A 22,584-nucleotide genomic window follows, 5' to 3' on the forward strand; every position below is an offset into this window, starting at 1 on the left:
TGCTTAATAACTTAGTCCCAAGGGAAATTAATTAGCTAATATTTATATATGGAGTGTAAATGTGGGTCTACTGGCATTAGAATAATTAACAGGGCAGAAAAATACTACTCCAGGGGGAGAAAAATATTTACAAAAAAAACATTCGCACAAAACCAATATACATCCCAGTGTATACGTACTAGAATTTTATCATAAACACACAGTACATGAATTTTATGGAGTAAACCTGGTGAGAAATTATGATTCTGTGAAACCATACAACAGGAACCCCTTATATTGTGTCCCTAACACTTAACATTTTCAGGATACGTAGACATACCAGAGTGTATTTACATGTAAACGTATATCACAAGGTGTGCGTGGAAAGTGGTGTATTTTTTATTTTATTTTTTTTTATTTATTTTTTTTAAACGTGGACAAAGTGGAAGACCTCCACATAAATGTGAAAACAACGAAAGATATTAATTTTAATTCATAATTTAATGATTTTCTTAATGAATACTAATTGTTGTTGTGCGACTTTGGAAATTGTATTAACGTTCAAGTATACAGACTAAACTTTTGGTCTGATGGTTCACAGTACTTGTGGATAAGCATTTGCAAATACTCCCTCTAAAAAGCAAATTGCAAATCCTGGCATTTATATATTTTATATTTTGTTTAAAAGATGAAGAGCGAAGAGTTACTGTAAAGCATCATCACTCATCTCTCCCATTATGACCAAATCAGGTTATTCAGAAGATCATTTTCACACTTTTCTAATGCCACTGAAATTAGCTACCAAATGTTACCTTTCATTAGCCATAGGCTACCTACTATCTCTGGACTCGCTAGAGTCTTGATTTCTACACAGGCAATAAATTAAGATAATGAGCAGCAACCAAAATTAAACATTCATGTTCAAGATGGCTAGATTGATACGTTCTGCACCAAACCTACATAATCAGAGTTGTCAATGAAATACGATAGTTACTGTCAACTCGATATTAACTTACAACTAATACTTGTAGAAGTACCCAAATGGGCTGTACATTTGAGGTAAATGAATTTCTATTCTATATTATGAAGCCATTTGTTGTACTATTCATCTATCTACAACAGAGATGATGGCTTCAATAATGTGACTATTCTATTATGCAATGGCCTGTAAAAACTACTTTTTTTGCAATAAAAACACAAAGCTAAGAGGTCACACATCAAATATGTATAAAGAATAACTAGCTTTAATTGATGTATTTACCTTGTACATGGTATGATGGTAACCCAATTGCCAAAAAGTGCAAATATTTTAACTGGTTTCGCTAAATAACACATTTTCTCTAAGAATTTAAACAAAAATAAAAGCTTTCTACAGCAATCATAAAATAAAACAAATTCAACTTCTTCCTAGACACATGATAGGATTATGATATTGCAGGGAACATGAAAATTGCACATTTCTTTCTGCTAGCAATCAACCCACCCATATAAGAATAAAAACCTTAAAACCTTAGTATAAACTAAAGTGAACTGCAGCGCTAATAACGGAAAGTAGCACATATTTATCAAGTGTGTTTATGCTGCAAATAGAGGATGTTAGGGTGACAGCACCTCTGTTATGTTTGTACAATGGATTTATATCCAGAGCTCCATTTACAAAACTACATGTTCCTTGGAGCCAAAAAGCCAACTCCAATCCAAGGGCATGAACTAAACTTTGCACATTTAATACTTAGCATACTATATAGAGATCTAAAACTTCATTTTATTAACTAGGTAAGACCATTGTGGTCTTTTGTGATTAACACAAAGTGTGATCTTATTGAGGTCTATTGTCAGTACCAAAGTGGTCCCTTCTCCTAGCTGCTGGACAACCAAATCCATACTCTGATAACATATGTTTTAGTTATACAACACACTATTCATCTTGGACCCTAAAACAACCAAACATAGTATGAGAACCTTCATACACTGAACTTGGTTTAATAGTATTCACATGCAATAATTCTGTAAGATTTGTTGCTTGTGTTCTACTGTTGCACAGAATTGTAACAAGGGGAATACGTAATGTAATATGCATCTGGAGTGAAGTACTTCCTTTAAACAGTAGAACTCAGGGTGTTATTCATTTCTAGATATATTGATGCAATGCTATCAATACAAAAGGTGTTCTATGAACACATCTGCAATTCAAAAGCGTACAACTTTTTTTAATCATCTGTTTTCTAGAAAGTTTATCATGTTTCCAGGTATGTCATTCTCACTTTTCTTACCGTCATTGTTCACAAGGATATCATCAGTAGCTTAGTGCTTTTGTGGAACCTATGTACATGAAGATAAAACAAAAGGCTACAAAAATATAGGACCCTACAGACATTCATGTCAAAGATCTTAAAAACACATGTACTAGCTTGTATTGTTAAAACTACCTTTGGGTGATTATCTCAACAATATCCATGAAATTGGTATCTAGTTGTAGTATAAACACAGCAACCAATGGGAACCCTAAGCATCAAAAAGGTTATTGTGACACTGAATGCAATATGCAAAAGAGTGCAGATGTTTAAAAAGCAGGGTATCGTTATAAATTATCTTTTTTGAGGTTGTCTGTGCATATAACAGGGTCTTCTGACAATAGGTTAACTGTAAGTACATTAGTGCATTATGGCAAATGTACCTGCAGTCATATAAAAACAAACAAAAAACTAAACTGCAAAAGATAAAAACACATCTTGAAGACAGCATACTCCATAGAGTTGAGAACACAACGGGAATTTGGAATACTGGCTGCATAGCAGTCAAAACAATTACCTTTTATCCATTATTCCACGGAAAAAAGCATTGTGCTTACAAGCATACCTAGGAATAATTATCTGTACAATATATGCCCCCCCTTCAATACACGTCAACTTTGCAGTCCCCATTTGTTAAAATGTGTGTGATAAAATGTTTATACAACCTTAATGGAACCTTCTAATTCTGACATCTGTAACTAAACAATTTGTAGTTATTTGACAAATGATGGATGGATATAAAAATGTTTCTAACATAGCTTTCCAAGAGAGGAAACACAGTTTGGAGCTCTCTTCAACAGTTCCCACCAAGACCTGTCCAGTGGTCAGGAACCATCAAGAAATACTTGTCCATTGCTTCACAAAATCGAGTTCGATAAAGTTCAGGAGACACCACAGTTGGCATTTTTCCTAGAAACAAACACACTGTCAGTGAAACAATGTCTGCTAAAAAAGATTAGATTCTGTAGCAGAAATAGATTCAGATATATATATATATATATATATCACTCTCAAAGGATGGTCAGCACTCCAGTTCTTCAAGTTAACAACTTTTCTTTATTCAAAGTCAAGTCAACGTTTCAATCATTGCAGACTTTCATCAGGTGTATGTGTGTGTCTATAGGCAGGCGTGTGTAAGCCCCAGTGTATGCGTGTATGTGCAGGCGTACGTATGGGAAGTATAGGTGTATGTATGGGCAGGCATTTGTAAGGGCAGTTGTATGTGTATATGTATATATGTGTAATTCACGTTTTTTGTTTTAGGGGGTGTAGGGGCACCAGTGCATTGCTTCGCCCAGGGCCTATAATGCTGTTAAGACAGCCCTGCACTGGTGCACAGTAATGCTGGAATGGAAAAGGGCCTGCCCCAAATTGTGTAGTATGTAAGAGAACATTTTGTTGTTGCTGAAGATAAATCATTTTACTTAATCATTGGCACCTAACTTATTTTCCTGTTTTTGGCACAGTATTCATTAAAATCACTTAATACCACTTTGTATCACCTTTTTGTAAAACCCTGTCTTTGGCAAACAAAAGCTCGTCGCTATGGGGAGTAAAACCTGTGGTCATAAAGGGGTTAAACAGTAAACTATTTTGTGTTCCCTGTTTATAATAATGTTTATTTGCATGGTATAACCACAGGCAAAACTAAAATGGCTTAAAACATTTTATTGCAATGCACTAATTAACCTTTTATCAAACCAATTCTCCTTATCATGGTAGATAGAATAAGTTGATTAGGTAGGGTGCACCCTGAATGACTTCATTAAACAAAGACCTGAATGAATAATAGAATAGGCCATCATACGAAAACACACTAACTGAGGTTTTCAGTAAAAAGAGATATCAGTTTTCTGTAAACAAGACGACAAATAAATTTTGTATATATGTTTCAGCTCCTTGCCATCGCATTGACTTAATCATGCATGGTAAAGGGTCTGTTCAGCACAGCTTTGAAGGCAAGCACACTGTGGTGGGCCCTTCGTGATGCATTATGAGGTTGGATGGTTGACAAGTTCTCCTCATCTGCAGACTCCAAACGTTATGAATAAATCAATACGCATAATCTAGGCATAGTACCATACCATGTACTGTGAAACTTGAAGGGACGTGCTCCCTAATGTCAGCAATTACGGTGGTGCATAAGTAGAATAACACAATGAGAAAGATGTGCCTTACCCTGACCACCTAAGATACCAGTTGACTTTACCACCATTTCAAGCTTTTTGTCCCATGTGAACGTCCGAATGTAATCTGTTGATAGACATTAAAAATGTTACCTTTTAAAATAATGTATCAAAACGATTAAGATTAAGAGTGGCAAATCCAGCATTATGTGATTAATCTCCTGTTCTAATGTTCTCTCCCTGCTCCTCCTCCTTCCATTTCCCGGAACCAGTCATCAACTAAACAGGGGAGAGACGGGGAAAGGTATCTCAAATTTATATTCTCAAATTAATGAGGAATCATCCTGCATATCTTAAAACACCTTTCCCCATTGTTTTAATGAATACATACATCTTATTTTAATCTGTGAACAGCTACGTGTGTTTGTTTAGTATATGGAACTGCAAAATGCAGAGTTTTAGAAAAATATCCTTGTATCACTCAGTTGCAAATCAACTAAATTAAAAACAAAAAGCAATAAAAATATATATTTAAGATGCTGAATCAATGCCTTGGTTACTCATCAGCCTTGGACATCATTTTCCTGGAAGGTATGACTCATCTAATTACCTCCGTTCCCTTGCAATACCATCTGTTCAGCGAAATTCTGTACCATTTCTAAAACAAGATTTATAAAGCACGATATGAACCGCCAATGAGGCAGTCATGATCACACAGTATGGATGGGGGAAAAACAAATCTCAAAACCTTGGCTTAGCACTCTGATTTAAAAATATACATATATATGTAAACACACAAAAAAACATGCCCACTCCCCTTCAGTCCAAGTTCAGAATTGCCCTCAGTTGTAACGTGTCAATGCCACTCACTCGGCTTAACATGCTGCATCAAGGAAAGGTAAGACGTATATACATTTGTGTGTCACAGAGGGATTTTTAGTTTGCAGGTTGTACACGATGGTCATTCCAGGCCTGACAGAGACAAACTAGGGTAAAGCTGTAATGTTATTGTTCGCTCGCAGTCAGCGGTACTCTGATCGTTTGGGATTTCTTCTTAATTTCCATGGGGAGAGGGGTACATAGCTTTCATCAGAGCTCTATATTAAAATCCAAATAATGAACACACCAAAGTGATAGGTTTTTTTTCTTCAACGTATTAATATGCTATGAATATAAATAAGAACATTTGAAGGAAAAAATCCTTTTTCGCATCTCAAAGATACACAAATCTCAACATTGCTTTGGAGTATCACCGTAACACCATTATTCTCTCTGTAATAATGGTTTAATCCCAGAATAATATAAACCTGTGGACATAAAGCTTTCATCTAACAGTGAAACTATTTGTTTCACATAATACAATCGGAACTCGATGTTATTTCTCTGACATGCTAATTGGCCAAGTCAGGGGGGGGGGGGGTGCATTCAAGCGGAAGACAAGACTTCATTTTGGGAAATGCAATAAATGTGGTTTAGAAAAATGTTAAACCTCTTCATGAGAACTTAGATGCACAAATGCAGTTACACCATCATGGTTTGGATGCTGAATCTCATGATCGTCATAACTGCGCCAGAGGAGAGGAGTTGAGGTCCATGTGGGTCAATCCAGATCATTTACACTGGGATCATGAATGCAGGTTTATGGAGCCATGATCATTATACGATCAGTAGAAAAGAAAATCAGAGAGAGAAACAAAGTATCATCTACGGAGGCTATCCATTGATACTGAAGAAAATGAGTTTTCAAACATTCTGGTTCCATCAGAAAGGGCTCTTTACAGTAAAGAAAAGTTGAGTTTTGAAATTCAATGAAAGCTTTTAAAATGCCCTGAATCTGTTGTAACAAAACCACAATATACTGGGATACAAAGCTCAATAAAAGGCCAATTACATGATTCACTAAATCTTGCCAAAGTCACTTTGAGGGCAGAAAGAAGTTATTTCCCTCTTTTGAGGTGCAATTTGAAATTTAATGCTTTTTTGGTCTTCTAGATCAACAATGATGCAGGTATAAATGACATTTTTTAACCTACAATCACCCATTATGGAATACAATATCTCATTCAGGAAACCGCACTATGAGAGGGATCTCAAATCAATTTCTGGAAAAGAACTCTTGCTTATATAGGATCCATTGTGAAAATACATAGAAGCTGCATTTGTGTATGAAAATTCACACAGAATTGTTTTTGTCTTTTCAGAAAGTCATTTAACCAACATACCCCATGGGAAAAAAAGAGAAAATTAGATTTCCTAAATTTTCTTACAGGGAATCTATTTCACACTCCATTCCATTACGTGTACCATTAAGTAGGGCTTTATATACCACCCTCAAACTAAATTAAAACGCAGATGAACCAGAACTCGGAGGAATTACCAGCCAATACAAAACTGTTTCATTAATATAAACTATGTGCTATCGGCTGAAAGGCAGCCTTTAGTAATTCATTCATATATTCATCAGTTCTTGCGACTCCTGACTAATCCTTTTCTCTGAAGTATTTGCTTCATGTAATTCTGATTCTGGTTAATCTGTATCCACGTAGAAGGCATAAGATTATCACGACATGTAGCAGAGATGCCTCATTCAGATCACAGAGGAAGCGGATGGGGGTCAAATATTTTTAAGTGCAGATAAATGAAAGTTTCCAACTGTAAATTGTGTTCTGATAATACTAGGTAGACACCAGCTACTCCGCATGCAATCAAGAAAGCCATGTGGAAATACAGAACACGGCAAAACCACTGACTATGAATACCAACTCTACCCCACCTATAAAAGGTAATACCCTCCCTACTACAACAGAAAACATAACACTAAAGCTTTACACAGGTTTTTACAGTTTCTATGGCAACAACCATCAGTGCCCGCTTTCGAGTGCGCTAACACTTAGCAGCAAAAGTGTTATTCACTAGAGCAGGTGGAGCTCTTGAATGTTTTGGGAGCTTACTTGGAAATACATCCCATGTATCTACAGACAGCAATTCGTAATTATCCACCACATTTTTGGAACTATTTAAATAAACAAATTGTAAAACGTGTTGGTGCTCTACAGACAATAATGAGAAGAGGTTTAAAAATACAGTGGAAAACCACGCTCACCGATGATTCCAACGACTAGTTCGTCTGAGGTGTCATCACGGCCCACCAACAAAGAGTAGTCAATGATGAGGTGACTGGACAGAAAGTGAGAGTCGCTGTGTATAGATGCTCGAAGGACAGATTTGCAATGTGATCGGATGTACAAAGGGTTATCCCGCACCATCTTTAATAAGTTTTCATCCAGCAAGACCACATCACAGCTTTCCTTTCCAGTATCTGTTTTCACATTACGGTTCCTGAGGGAGCCCTTCAGATCAAAAACCTAGAACACCCCAATGAAGGGGGAAAAAAAACAGCAGGATTTTTTATTTAATTTTTTTCCCCCCCCAAAGTAAAGTTAATACTCCACAATTTTTAAAGTTGCTGATGGTTAAGTTCAAGTTACTTTTGTAAGGTTTGCAAGGAGAAGGGAGAGATTAAATATATCTGAACTACCATCAAGTGAATGCTTAAACTAAAGATTCCAATTACATTGACAGTCAAACGGAAAAAACACAAGCTATATGTAGAATAAGGCTTAGAGTGGCAACTACGTATGTGATACGTGGTTAGCAATGTGGGCCTAGATGACAGCACCCCCCCTCATATTCTAAGTATTGCGCTGCTTGAATGGCCACTCGACATTTCTGTTATACACGGATGCATTCCTTCAATTAACAAGTAGAAATAAAATTACCAACCTATGCAAATTCACCAGTATACTGGCTTCCAAAACAGTTTACTCTGGAACTGCAGCTAAGTGCATTTTGACCCCATCATTCTGCATGGGAAGGGTTAAAACGTAAGCCCCCATTTTTCTCACCTGAGCCATCTTTCTGCCATAAAAAAGGTTTTCCATGACCAAGAGGTCCAGCTTCTTCTCTGTGTTGTTCTGAGAATTCTTATAACCAATTCGATACACTCCCAGAATCTTTGCCAAAGCCGTGGGTCTCTATAGATTTAACGAAGCAGAAACTAAATCAATGCGTGACCAACGCGATTTCAACAAAAGACTGCCGTGTAACAAGCTAAACAAAAGCAGCCGTTAATATAATTCCGAAAATCACAAAGTGTTCTCAAAAGTACAATAAATCTTTGAAGACCATAGATTTTTTTTGTTTTTTTATACTCCAAACATCCGGAAAAAAAAGCCAACTTTTTTTTTTTATTTTTTTTTTTACTTTTGTCATATCTAATAATTAGGAAGGCGTGCACTGAATAAATGCACTATTTATAAACCCACAAACCCACAAAATGTCAGGGCAAACCATTTAAGCATCTTTTTCATAGAAACCTTTTTTTAGCACCATTGACAACATTAAAAATGCATGTAGATGCAAGTCCTGCTAGCAAAAGGACACATCTGTAATTGTAAATAGTCTGAGAAAAGCAGTAAAGGCCCACCAGGGCATCCCCTCATCTACAACATACACCAAGGGCAAAAGAAAATAAAAAATAAGAATTTATTGTGGCACTACATCTGGAATTGCTCTCAGCACCTCTATTATACTCTTTCGCCAATCGTAAATATTGGACCATCACTGGTGGTTAGGTCTGCAGTAGTCTGCCCATCAAGTATTTTTATTTTATTTATTTTTTACACTAGTATCTCTCATAAAATTTTTTTTTTTTTTTTAAATATATTGTGCTATTTTTTTTTTTAAACCATTCCTGTTTTCAGTTTTAAATTATACATTTTATGTTATCTTGGCCAAATCTACTATACAAACTCCCTGGCTCCTTTTCATACTACCTTGTTTTAAAAAAACAACAGAATGGCTCAGTCTTAATCATCTAACGTGGTATTCTCACTGAGCCATTCTATTGTTTACCACAAGGCAAGGAGTCAGTGTAGTAGATCGGGCTAAGGAAACCGTGTGAACTAATACTAATAAGTCTAAAAGGAACAAAATTAATTGGCATTGCCATAAAGAATCAGCTTAGTGTGGAGTTTGAGCAGGGGAAGTCACCCAAAACATCACATTACTGACAACAATGGTAGTCCTGCAGATAAAGTTTATTGGACCAAAATAAAATAGAACTAAGTTTTCTTCATCGCTTATCTACATTACCGTACACGACGCTGTGTTCTGTGCTCAACGGAAAAATATTTTTTCTTAACACTTAATAGCTGTTTTCAAAGTGGCAGCTTGGGGTCTGCTGGCTCTCAAAACCAGACTATCAAGCTGAGCATAGTTACTATAAAAGTTTGCTGGCCTTCACATCTCAAATATTAAAATGTAGAAGCAGAGGCAAGTAAAATGTATTGTTTAATAAAACATATGTAATAATGCAACTCTGGCATCCTTAACAAATGAGTCATGATTGCGATATACGGAGCATGAACGTGCCTCTTCTAACTGCTTTAGTCTTTTTAGTTTTAATATACAGTCCAATCTAGGGTTAAAAAGAAAATGAAGCGCAATGCAGAAATTATTCTTTTTTCATGTGCCACCTTGAAATGCAAATGCCCATATTGTGGGTCCAAAACATGCAAAATTGTAATCAAGTGCAAAAACATGTTGTTATCTCTATTCTAAGTCCCAGTAACAGCAGGTATTCAAGACAAGAAGTTTATAAAATGACTAGCTCGATACTTCTACCTTGCTTTATTTTTCTCCATGCATATATATTTAGTACTCTGCAAGCTTGGACACATGCCTGCAAGGTCACAGCCATGCCAACACCACTATCGCTATGCGCAACAGCATGTGGGTTGCCTGTTAAGCTAGAAGTATTCCAAGTCTTGCTCAGAACAAAAATTCTCTTTGGAGCATGTTATTTACTACCCTTGCTATTTTTAATACCAGGGATTTATTCAATAAACAACTATAGAATTCATTATAGAACTCATTGAATTATCTATACAGTATGGAGGGCCAGCTCCGGCAAGTTTCTCTTAAAACATGTACAACAAAACGGCAAGACTTGCTCATCTGAGAACAGGTTGCGCTTCAATAGTTTGGACTTATTTGTAGGATAAAATGACTTCATATTGCATAGTTATGGATGACATTAGGGTGACCACATGTCCCAGATTGCCTGAACAGTCCTGCAATGGGACTTTAAGTCTCAGGTCCCAAGCATGCCTGCATTGTCCGGAGTGAATGAGGCCAACCAGGAGAGACATCTCAACTCCCCTGATTGCCTGAGAGTTTGGAAGCCTCTCCTGAAGTTTCCACTTCACACCAAGCTCAGTGTAAGCTGCTACCAGCACCAGGTATGTGTGTATGTGACTGTGTTTGTCTGTTTGTCACTGTTTGTGTGACTGTGTGTGTAATGCCTGGTAATAAAGGAGTTAATTCTCTGTAATGCTATATGTAGATTAGATGTAATAACGTATGGCTTCCAAATAATATATATTAGTATATGTGAATCACTGTTTGAGATATGTTGTAATATAAGATGTATTTTATGTGTATGTGATTGTGTATATATGTGAATCAGTGTATATATAAAATATACGCCTGTGTATGTAATTTCATCCGCTTCATAGTGTGTCCCTGAATGGCAGAAAATAAAATGTGGTCACCCTAGATGATATGTTTCATCTCAACTTATTCACGGCATAAACGGCATATTAAATAGGATACAGGAGTGTGTCCTACACAGGGCACTGTCAAAATATATAACGTAAATTAATATAGAACATTAAACTTAAAAGGCAGAATTTAAACCGCAGCCATTCGCTTGCTACACATTAGGACATATACCAGTTGGTCTTGCTTTGCCCCTTTTCTCCCTGCTACCCTACTCTAGTGTTTAGCATGCCCTACTCTGCACCTTTGTTACCAAATTGCCCTCTGTCTTAAATTCATCTCAAACCTTTATTTTTCCCAACCTGCCATGCCATTTTCTGTCCACTTCTAGATTATCCCAATTAGCCTTTTCTCTTTCAATAAACCCACAACTGGCCGAGAAATTCACTGTGATGCATCTCTCAGAATACCCAACCTCTCAACATCTTATTACTGCCACTATTTTTTCTGCCAACCTATTCTACGCATATAGTTTCTTCTTCTGTCATATCTGGGTTTCGACTATAGTTTCTGCACTCATAGCTGCTCTTATCAAATATGTTGCAATAAAAGAAAGAAAGACAGATTTGCTAAAGGTATTTTCTTTGAAGTTGGGTTATGATATGTGAGGTTAAACTACAAGAACATCTCATACCTTCATCTGTACAGCATTTGTGATGTATGTGAAATAGTGAGGGGCAAAGTCAAGAAAGGACTGAACTTCCAGCCGAGGCATCTGCTTCAAAATGAACCGGTCATCTAGGAAAAAATAGCGTGGGTTAATGGAGAATTCATTCAAGTGAAAACATTGCTGGTTTTTTTTATATAAAAACATGACAGCACTTAAACCAAAAGGTCCTACTAATGAGAACTAGCCTTCTAAAATGTTTTGTATCAAATCAGAGCGGAGCAAAAGCGTCGAGGGAAGATCTTCAACAATCAGGAAGAGAGTTTAGCGTCTCCAGAACACTGCTTGCCTCTCCATTTGCAGACCTCGCAATTTCCAGGGTAAATGGGGAAAATAGGATAAAATCCCTACATGAATCCTGGTGTCTTAATTCAAAACAGCTTTACTACCCAACAAGTCATTAGGTTGCGACCATTGGCGAGTCACTTTGGTTAAATGTTTGTGAGTCTCAGGTATTAAGGTCTCACCTTCCGTTGCGTAGAAGGCAGCACCGGACTTCCCACCCCGAGCTTGCCACGGGACACAGTGAGCGAGGGAGCGAATGAAATCATCCTCGCTGCTTCCCAAAATGACATTGCGCATCCTGTGAAACTCTCCGGCATAATAAATGCGGCAATAGAATTTTGCATTGGCATCAGAGAACTCTGCGGAATAAATAGAGTGAACTGTTAGCATTTTCTCTATTGTTGCCATGGAATTCTTCAGTCTCGCTCTGAGGGACCGGATATAAATATTTTCTTCTCAACCCAATGGTTCAATTCTAAAAAATACCTGTAACGAATATGCTTAAACTTTATTTTTATTTAGTAGACTGTTCATTGCTATACGATCTACAATCCCAGAACATAACTGGGCATACATCCAGTACTAATTACTAAACCACTTGTCTAGGTTAAACCTGTCCATGGGTTACTAACGGGGAGCTGCTCCGGGCCTCATGCAGGCTCAAAGACACCGGGGAAAAAAGCCAATTTTTTTTAGAAGTTTATTTTTCTAGGAGGGCAGCATTAACGCGGCAAAATGAGTACCCTGCTGACTGTCTCCAGCGAAGCAGACCAACCATCATTACATGGTGTGTAATTTACAAGAAAAACAACCTGACATTTTATGCGCTGCAAGGTACTTCTTTGCATCTTTTGATAAAAATAAAAACTCGAACCTTGGATCTGAATTACAAACGCTGTTTCCTGGAGAAGAGGTTTCTGGTGCTTAAGGAGATCTAAAAAAAAGTTTCTTCACTATACAAGAAAGTAAAAGTTATTATCCACTAAAGGTTGCAGGAGAATGTTGCTTGCAACCCCTTTGACTTTGCTTAATATTATGACGGTTCGGCCCTTGTCAGCTCTTGGCTGGCCATTTTAGTCCTCCTATTTTACTATACATTATGAAGGGCTCAGCCGACTAATGATTAGCTAAACTGGTCAGAATTCTTGTGTGCCTGTTAAAACTTTGTAAGTTATGAAGGGCCAGCTTGATCCCTTGCATTGCAACGCACCTTATAAATCATTTGTCCCATAGGCTTTTCGTTTTTGTCCGCATCTATTGTTTATTATTAGTTTCTCTTATATTATTTTTAGAACTATCATAGAAATCAGGAGCTCTGCAGCGTTGGTTCTCGTGACAGCATACTCACGCAGTTCTACATGTGGATTGCCAGACTGCTTCTTCTGCCTGTCTCCACCATCTATGTCATCTAGGAGGAACACGGAACACAGAACACATCACATAACTAGAGCATGTCAAGGTCCCGGAATAGAACACAATGTGTTTTCCACAATAAGATGGAGACCCAAGCCTCAGTTTAAGGCTTTAAACCAGGTCCAGCCACATACTCATGATGTAAGTGGTATATTGCCGCTTAATTGCATTCACCTTGGCGTTGCACTAGGTATTTGGTCTGGATACATAAACCCTGTGTAGATCTAGTTACAGGGATTGAGGGGAAAAAATACATAATTTTTTCGTATATAGATTTCTTGATAGAAGAAAAAAAAAATGGGCCATACAGTCTGCCCTTTTACTTTTTCAGCAGTTCTTTAACATGGATTTATGGACATCTCAAACATTCTTAAATTTGTTTGCTGTAGATGACTGTACGAGTTCTACTACCCCATGTAGCTTTTCTCCAACAACTTCACAGCTACCAACGTATACAAATATACTATTGATATGAATTACTCCAAATAATTTTTTAATTTTTCATTTTGGCATTATAATTTCCCCCTATGTAGTCTTGTTATGATTGTTAAACTTTTGGGAACTCTTAATGGAAATGGTGGGAGGAATGTGGGGATTGTTCCTGGAAGAACTCCCAAAAAGTTGCAGAACATGTACAGTGAACAGCAAGGTGGGTCTGAAATGCCTACCGCCGGATATCTAATTGGATCTCCATCTCATTAAAAGCAGGGATTGGATTAAAGAGCACATTCAGTCCTCTGTTATTAGATATTTATACACTACTGTCCAAGGTTTGGGGTCACCAACAAAATGTCTAAAATTGCAAAATGGTTTTCTAATGATCAACTAGCCTTTTCAACGTAAACCTGGATTAGCGAACACAACATGCCATTGGAACACAGGAGTGATGGGAGTGATACAGGGCCTCAGAACGACAATAAAGATATTCTGTTGCACTATTCAATAAACAGACTGTATGTTCTCATACTTTTTTTGATAGTTCCTAATGGTTTATTACCTGTTGAATGTTAGAATTTTATGAACCGTCACACATTAATTTATTTACATTTTATGCAAATTGGAAAAAGAAAAAAAAAACCTTTCCATTACCTGAGATGCCATGGCATCATTCTTGTATGGTTAATAGGAAATACTGCATCTTAATATATATAGCAGAGTCTATGCATGTTTCTATCCACGTCTTTTTCTATTTATCAAAGCACACAAAATTGTGTGAAAAACCCAGTTATACATCACTGTAATGCAATGCATAATAATCAAAAGTCCCACAAAATGAAATACCAAGGAGGCCCAGAGATGTAATTTTAGTTAGCGTTCAATGAAATTCATGACAGTGGCTCACAAAGCACATTCAATATATTCATCATCATTCAGTATACCATCTTCAGTCTGTAGTTTATAAGGAAATAAAGGCGAGGATTTTATATAAAAAGGCCAAAGAGTCTGTATAGAAGAATAATTTATGGAAAAAGTGCATTTCTTTGATGTGTGATAGTTCAAGAGAGGATTCCATTGGAAGACTACTGAAGAAACTCCTTGTCATGTTTTAGATGGCACAATTTACAATTTAATGGTGCTAGAAAATGTATAAGTTAACCATTACCTTAACTGAAGGGTTATAGAGATTAAAAAGAGTATAGGGATATTATATATATTATATAAGGGATGTGCACGTGCCTCCACTCTTCCCTCTGTAGTCACTATAATGCAATTTGTGTAATATGCTCTAAATGTCAGGTAAGTATACATGAATGTGTGTGAGTGTACGGTTTTTCTAGTACAGCTTATAAATACACACATTCATGGATAATAGGTAATGAATATAGGTAAAAATAATTTTAAACCCAACCTTGAGGTTCAGCGCCTTGGCTCTGTGCACCTTCTGGGCCCATTTGACCCACTTGGTAATATGCACTGTCTGCGCCGCGTAATGTTTCTTTTCTTTGTGCTGATAAGTCTGGGCTCTTTCCTCCGGTGCCTCGGAAGAATGATAAGACTCCTGAAGGCTTTTTGCCTAGGAAAAAGAAAAAAAAAAAAAAAAAAAGGACAATGGAAGTAGTCAGGCTCATTAGGTGCCCCGTGCGAAATCCACAACGACTACAAAAAAAAAAACTGGTGAATGTACACAAACCTATCGCACTGACAAAGTAATACACATGCACAACGATGTATGCCTGCAAAAGACACCAATACATTTACTTGCATACATGAAAAACCCATAGAGGGTGGTAGATAAACCCCCTACCGGCAGAAGTGGTAAAGGCAAAAGCAGTAAGCATATGCAAATGGATAGGCTGACTCTAATACAAGACCAAGGACTGATTAAGGTACGGGTCTCTAAACCAGGAAAGTTGTGCAGACCAGATAAGCTGAATTGTTCTTATTTGCTGTCAAATTATCTGCTTCTATGTATGTTTCTACATACATACACATTACATTTAAAGAGAGCCAGCAGATTCCACAGCACTGCGGCAATAGGTAGAATTAACAATATACAGAAAAGGCAGATTGAGAGGGAGAATGGACTCTCCACACACAAACAATCCTATCACACACACTGTGTTTAACAGCACAAATTCCCTATTCCTTGTGCACCGACCATACAGGGTGCCACATGGTCACAATAAAACATGCCACGTCTGTGCCACGCACCCACGCAGATCATATACCCCTAAACCCAGCAGGACGAGCTGCCGTGAGAGTCGCACATAACGTGACCCGACTCCTCCTTAACGGCACCAGAGAGAACTTGTGTCTGTAAATTGCTGCACCTGTCAAAATGCCATCCCATGGACCCACTGGGACCTACAAGAGCCAGCTCCATTTGGGTATATTAGTTTGTATGTATTAGTTTGTGTGATTGTTAGTGTGTGTGTCTCTTTGGTTTGGGTATATTAGTGCATGTGTGGATGTGTGATTTTGTCAAGGCATGTTAGTGCATCAGGTTATTTTAGTTTGCGTGTTTGTTAGTGTGTCTGAGCACATTAGTGTAAGTGTCTATGTCTTGGTGTGAGTTAGTGTGTGTCCAGTTGCATTTGTTGTATTGTTGTATTGGTATGAGTGTGAGTGGATGTGTTAGTGCGGATCTCTGGATGAGTATTAGTATGAGCTTCTGTATGCGTTAACGTGGGTGTCACATAATAGATGTTGGCTTGATTTTAGTGTGAGGGGGCATCAATTTATTCTTGGGACCTAGCACCATTGCAACATTTTTGAGTGAGAAACAAATCCTCCCACCAGAGGATTACCCTTAATAATAGGTCCTTTTCGGCATACTGCTTACGTTCAATTTTGCTGTATGTGATTTTCTGCGTATCAGAACAGCTTTCTACCAGGATGACATGTATTCGCATGTATCCACTCATCTGGGATTTTTCAGATAAATTGAACATTTTGACTCTCTGATATTACTATGCATTATTCAAGCACAGCTAGTTTCTCCTTCAAGAAAACTGGTCGCTGTCTGAATAATCCATATCTAACGAAGCAAAAACGGAAATTTTTTTACTCACCGTAAATTCCTTTTTCCTTAATACAGTGGCAGTACGAGTGGGTAATGTCCTTTCCTTAGGGACAAGCTGAATCTAAAGAAATAAAAACAATTAAATGCCCCGGAGCCCCTCCTCCTTACCCATAAAGCCGGGGCCGACCGGAGGAAGCCAGTAAGTAACAAGACAGACACAATATTGCTTGCCAAAAAATAATTTATTCTATCATAAGAAGGGAGGGAAACCAGTACTGCCACTGTATTAAGGAAAAAGGAATTTACGGTGAGTAAAAAAATGTCCGTTTTTCCTGGCATACAGTGGCAGTACGAGTGGGATGTAGCAAGATCCCAGAACTGGGGGGGCACATATCAGGAGACCACCGCCTGGAGCACCTTACGCCCAAAATCCGCCGCAGAGGAGGAGAAGATGTCTAGCCGATAATGGTGAATGAAGGTGGAGAATGAGGACCAGGTAGCAGCCTTACAAATGTCCTCAGGCGAAGCTGCAGCCTTTTCTGCCCAGGAGGCCGCCATGGCCCTTGTGGAATGGGCCCTAATGGGCCATTGTAGAGTGAGACCAGAGGAGTGGTAGGCCATACGGATGGCGTCCACCAGCCATCTGGAAATAGAAGATTTGGAGGCCGCTCTACCGGCAGACCGCCCAAAAAAATTGACAAAAAGATGGTCTGAGGAACGGATGGAGGAGGTCCGAGCAATATAAATCTCCAAAGCCCTTTTGACGTCTAACGTGTGCCAAACCAATTCCTCAGGAGAGGAAGGACACGGAAAAAAAGTAGGAAGAACCAAGGGCTGACTAATACTGGTCCTGGAAATGACTTTAGGGAGAAACGAAGGTTTAACATGTAGAACAACTTTATCATCATGAAAAACTGTGAACTCGGGAGAGGAAGACAGAGCCTGGATCTCCCCAACTCTCCTAGCTGAGGTAATAGCCACAAGAAAAACCGTTTTCAGCGAGAGAAGCTTCATGGATACTTCCTCCAGAGGTTCGAAGGGCGCTGAACATAAAGCCCGAAGCACAACGGAAAGATCCCATGATGGAAACAAAGACCTCCTAGGAGGACGTCGAATAGTGGCGGCCTTAAAGAAGCGCCGAATAAGAATGTGAGAGGCCAGATCAGAAAGAAAAAAATGACTAAGGGCCGAGATTTGCCCTTTAAGGGTCGAGACACTAAGGCCCAAAGACAGACCCTCCTGTAAAAAACGAATGACGGAGTTGATGGACGGAGGAAAAATCGTAAGGTGCCTGGTGGAGCACCACAGGAGGAACTTGGTCCACACCCGAAAATAAATCCTGGACGTTGAACTTCTGACCGATGTCAACAAAAAGTCTGAGATGTCGTCGTCCAAACCTTGGTTACTCAATATCAGCCTTGCAACAGCCAGGCTGTCAGACGGAACACCTGAAGAAGTTCCGGGCGAAGGTTGACGTTCTCCAGTAGCTGTGGTGAAATTGGCAGCTCCCAATAGGTGATGGTCAACTGCTTGAGGAGGACAAACCAACTCCTGTTGGCCAGTACGGAAGGATGGCCAAGACCCTGGCCTTGTCGTAGCGAACTTTTAGAAGGACGCGAGGAATCAAAGCCACTGGCGGGAAGATGTAGGCCAACCGGAAATACCAAACCATGGAAAGACCGTCCAGAAAATGAGGCAAATCCCATCTGTTGAGGGACGCGAACACCGGGACCTTGTGGTTTTTTCGAGTCGCCATCAAATCCACATCCGGGAGACCGAAGCGTGCCACCAAAGTGGAGAAGGTTTGTGGGGTCAAGGACCATTCTGTCTGTGACCATTTTGCCCTGCTTAAATCGCGATTAAATTGTAGCGGCCTCTGATATGGGTTGCTGAAATATCCGTCAAATGAAGTTGGGACCACTCCATAATTACTGCACACAGGATCTGAAGACTCCGTGTCCGCGTTCCACCTTGTTTGTTGAGATATGCGACGGCCGTTGCGTTGTCTGATTGGATTTTTACCGCCTGACCCTCTATGAAGGGCCTGAAGGCCAGGAGAGCCTGAAGAACTGCCTTTAGCTCTTGGAAATTTGACGAGCGGACAGCATCTACTGGAGCCCAATCTCCCCTTCGAAAAAGGGAACCCAAATGGGCTCCCCATCCTCGGCCGGAGGCATCTGTGGTGATAATTATCCAATTTCTGGGTCGGAAAGAAAACCCTCTGCCGAGATGGGACGACTGTTTCCACCAATTCAATTGGGAGAGGACCTGGGCACTTATTGCGAAGGAAGTGTCTAGATCTTCTCCTTGCTTGGACCAGTTTGAGAGAATCTGCCACTGCAAGGGACGAAGCTGACACCTTGCCCAAGGTACCGCCGGGATGGCAGCGGTTAGCAGACCCAGGACGCTCATAGCCTTCCTGACAGAGCAAGTTGGACCTCTTTGCAGTGTTGAGATCTCTTGTTTTATCTTGAGCCGCTTGGAACGCGGGAGATAAACGCAAAGGGACATTGAGTCCACCAAAAACCCTAAGAAAAGAGTCCTGGAAGCAGGAATGAGGCAAGATTTTTGCTTGTTTATTAACCAGCCGTGTTGTTCCAAGAACTTCATAGTTGTGGAAAGGTCTAATAAAAGCTTCTCCAGGGAGGACGCCATGATCAGCCAATCGTCCAGGTAAGGAATGATCGAAATATTCTGTTCTCTGAGGTGAGCTGTCAAAGGACAAAGGATCTTTGTGAAAACCCTTGGGGCTGATGCCAGACCGAATGGAAGGGCCTTGAATTGAAAATGATGCACCCTCTGATTGACCCGCAAGGCAAACCTCAGAAACTTCCTGGACGCCTCGGCTGTCGGGACATGACCATAAAATCTCCCTCCTTTAGCACCTGTGTGACTGAGGTGATACTCTCCATCCGAAAATGCTGGTAGGGGATACAGCGGTTTACAGACTTTAGGTCCAGAACCGGACGCAGGGAGCCATCCGGCTTCGGCACTAGAAACAACCGGGAATAGACTCCTTTGAATTTTTGGTGAACAGGAACCTTTTCTATAACTCCCTTTCCCAAAAGCTTCATGCTTTCTGAAAAAAGCATCAAATTCTTTTTTACCAAGGGGTAAGACGAAATCAGGAACTGGTGGACCGGGGGATGAAAAAACTCTATCCTGTAACCCTCCGAAACAATCCGACGAATCCACGGATTTTGGGTGGTCTGTTCCCAGGAGAGTCTGAAGTGCCGAAGGCGACCCCCTACTTTGTCAGAATTTTCTTTTGTCCTGCCTTTTCGGCCGGTCTTGGAATTTCTTATCTCCAAAGGGCCCACGAAAATTCTGAGATCTAGCGGATTGGAAAAAGGGCCTCGGGTTCCTATATGGATATCTGCGGTTCCACCTTGGTCTTCTATCCTGAGGTAAGGCTCTTTTCGTATCCGAAATCTGCTTAATAAGATCTTCCAAAGGAGCACCAAACAACTTCTTACTCTCTAAAGGTAAGTCACAGAGCGCAGATTTAGAAGCGGAATCAGCCGTCCAGGACCGTAACCACAGGGCTCTGCGAGATACCGAAGACAAAGCCATGTTCTTGGCTGATAGCTTAAGGGATTCCTGAGCCGAATCCACAAAAAAACTGTTAGAAAGCTTTAAGTTCTTAAACAGCCTATTAATCTCAGAATCAGAATCATCCGCAAGACGATCTTGCAACACTTGAAGCCAAATGTGCTGGGCCCTAGCCACTGCTGCACCGGACACCGCCACCTTACATTGGGCTCCTGCCGCCTGGAAAATACGCCTGCATGAAGTCTCTGCCCTCCTGTCCATAGGGTCTTCGAGCCCAGCCACCTCACCAATAGGGAGAGTAGTCTTTTTGGAGAGTTGTGCCACTTGTACGTCCACTTTGGGGGGATCCTCCCAGGAATATTCCCCTTGAAGCCTGAACAGCTGCTTAAATTGCTTTGAAATAAAAGCTCGCTTTCCAGGGTGCTTCCATTCCCTGGCAATAAGGTCATCCACCTTAGGAAGTACAGGAAAACCTTTAACTCTTCCTACATCATCTTCTAGGAGCATACGAGTCACCTCTTTGGTGAACTTGCGGAGGTCATGGGAGGGAAAAACCATTTCATCCTCCGAACTATCACTTGATGATGAATTAGAGGACCTGGAAATCTCACCCGAGGAAAGGTCTGATTGAGAGAAAGATCTCGATCTTTTGCGCTTGTGTGTAGAACCAATCTTGACTTTCTCCTGAGTTTGAGCTGCCGAGAATTGAAATGCCTCAAATGTCTGAGCCAAATTTTCCTGAAACCACCCAAGGAAAGATTGCAGGTCTTTACGCTTCTCAGAAGCAAGCTGTTCAGCAGAGCAGGTGTTGCACAATTTTTTTCTGCAGCCATCAGGCAGTGGAGTAGAACACTCAGAACATGTTAAATGTTTAGCTTTGGAAGTGGCTTTTTTGGGAGCGGAAGCAGGTCTTTTATCCTTATCCGGATTCTCTGATGGGACCGGACTAGACATCTGATAAAAAGGAAAAAAGCGTATTAAAAGAAAATTTTTTTAGGAGGGAAGAGGATAGGAAAAAGCCAAGATAAAGAAATATCTTACCTTAACCACCTCTGAACCGTGTGGGGGGGCTGATGACACGGCTGCACTGTACTGACGAAAGCTCCAGCAGTCAGACAGGCAAAGCGCTTATCTGCAATTTTTTAAAATTGCCGCCCTCCGGAAGATCCGACTCGCGCATGCTCAGTAGCGCGATCGGATCTTCAGTGGAACGCAACGACACCCGGGCGTGCGTTCCACCAGACTGCGCATGCTCCCACTTCCTAGTACACAAAAGGAAGACAAAAATACATCCTCCGTAACTCGAACCGCTACGGAGGGAAGACCTCTCTCTGCTCACCACCCGGGGAGCAATCGGAGGCTCACGAAACCCCCAGGCAGCAACCCGTGCGCCTCACCAGCAACTGAAGATGCCGGACTCCTGTCCGGACCGACGATTCAACCTGTCCGTCCCTGAAAGGGACAAGAAAAGAACTGGCTTCCTCCGGTCGGCCCCGGCTTTATGGGTAAGGAGGAGGGGCTCCGGGGCATTTAATTGTTTTTATTTCTTTAGATTCAGCTTGTCCCTAAGGAAAGGACATTACCCACTCGTACTGCCACTGTATGCCAGGAAAATATATATATATATATATATATATATATATATATATATATAAATAAATAACATACATACACTCTCACTGCCTTGCAGAAGTATTCACCCCCTTGCCATTTTTTCCTATTTTGTTGTATTACAAACATTAAATTTCATGTAATGGACATACACAAAATAGTCCAAGTTGGTGAAGTGAAAAATTCTCAAAAAAGTAAAAAATGAAAAAGTGGTGCGTGCATATGTAGTCAGCCTTTTTGCTATGAAGCCCCTAAATAAGATCTGGTGCAACCAAGTCCACCTGTGTGCAATCTGTCACATGATCTCGGTATACATAGACCTGTTCTGAAAGGCCCCAGAATCTGCAAAACCACTGACCAAGAACACCACCAATCAAGTGGCACCATGAAGATCAAGGAGATCTCCAGGGACAACGTTGTTGAAAAGTACATATCGGGGATGGGTTTTAACAAAATATCCGAAACTTAGAAGAGACCAAAGATAAATCTGAAGGAGCTGCGAAGCTCCACAGTGGAGACTGGAGTATCTGTCCATGGGACCAGTTTAAGCTGTATACTCCACAGAGCTGGGCT

General features: G+C 40.0%; 1 protein-coding gene across 1 annotated transcript in view; it reads right to left on the minus strand.

Annotated features, from left to right (window-relative positions):
• Nucleotides 1-3,066: 3,066 nt before the first annotated feature.
• LOC149290543 (1-phosphatidylinositol 3-phosphate 5-kinase-like) overlaps nucleotides 3,067-22,584 on the minus strand; it is a 66,466-nt gene continuing 46,948 nt past the window's right edge. Inside the window, exons 34-41 of the mRNA XM_089488466.1 lie at nucleotides 15,235-15,399; nucleotides 13,321-13,380; nucleotides 12,155-12,331; nucleotides 11,655-11,758; nucleotides 8,305-8,433; nucleotides 7,503-7,764; nucleotides 4,452-4,526; nucleotides 3,067-3,182 (exon numbers count right to left, since the gene is read on the minus strand). Of these exons, the coding sequence (XP_089344592.1) occupies nucleotides 3,067-3,182; nucleotides 4,452-4,526; nucleotides 7,503-7,764; nucleotides 8,305-8,433; nucleotides 11,655-11,758; nucleotides 12,155-12,331; nucleotides 13,321-13,380; nucleotides 15,235-15,399 (1,088 nt within the window). The remainder of the gene's footprint in view (nucleotides 3,183-4,451; nucleotides 4,527-7,502; nucleotides 7,765-8,304; nucleotides 8,434-11,654; nucleotides 11,759-12,154; nucleotides 12,332-13,320; nucleotides 13,381-15,234; nucleotides 15,400-22,584) is intronic.

The sequence above is a fragment of the Sceloporus occidentalis genome, unplaced genomic scaffold (genome assembly GCF_023333645.1).
Source record: "Sceloporus occidentalis isolate IW3139 unplaced genomic scaffold, rSceOcc1.0.p SCAF_38, whole genome shotgun sequence".
Classification (NCBI taxonomy): Eukaryota; Metazoa; Chordata; class Lepidosauria; order Squamata; family Phrynosomatidae; genus Sceloporus; species Sceloporus occidentalis.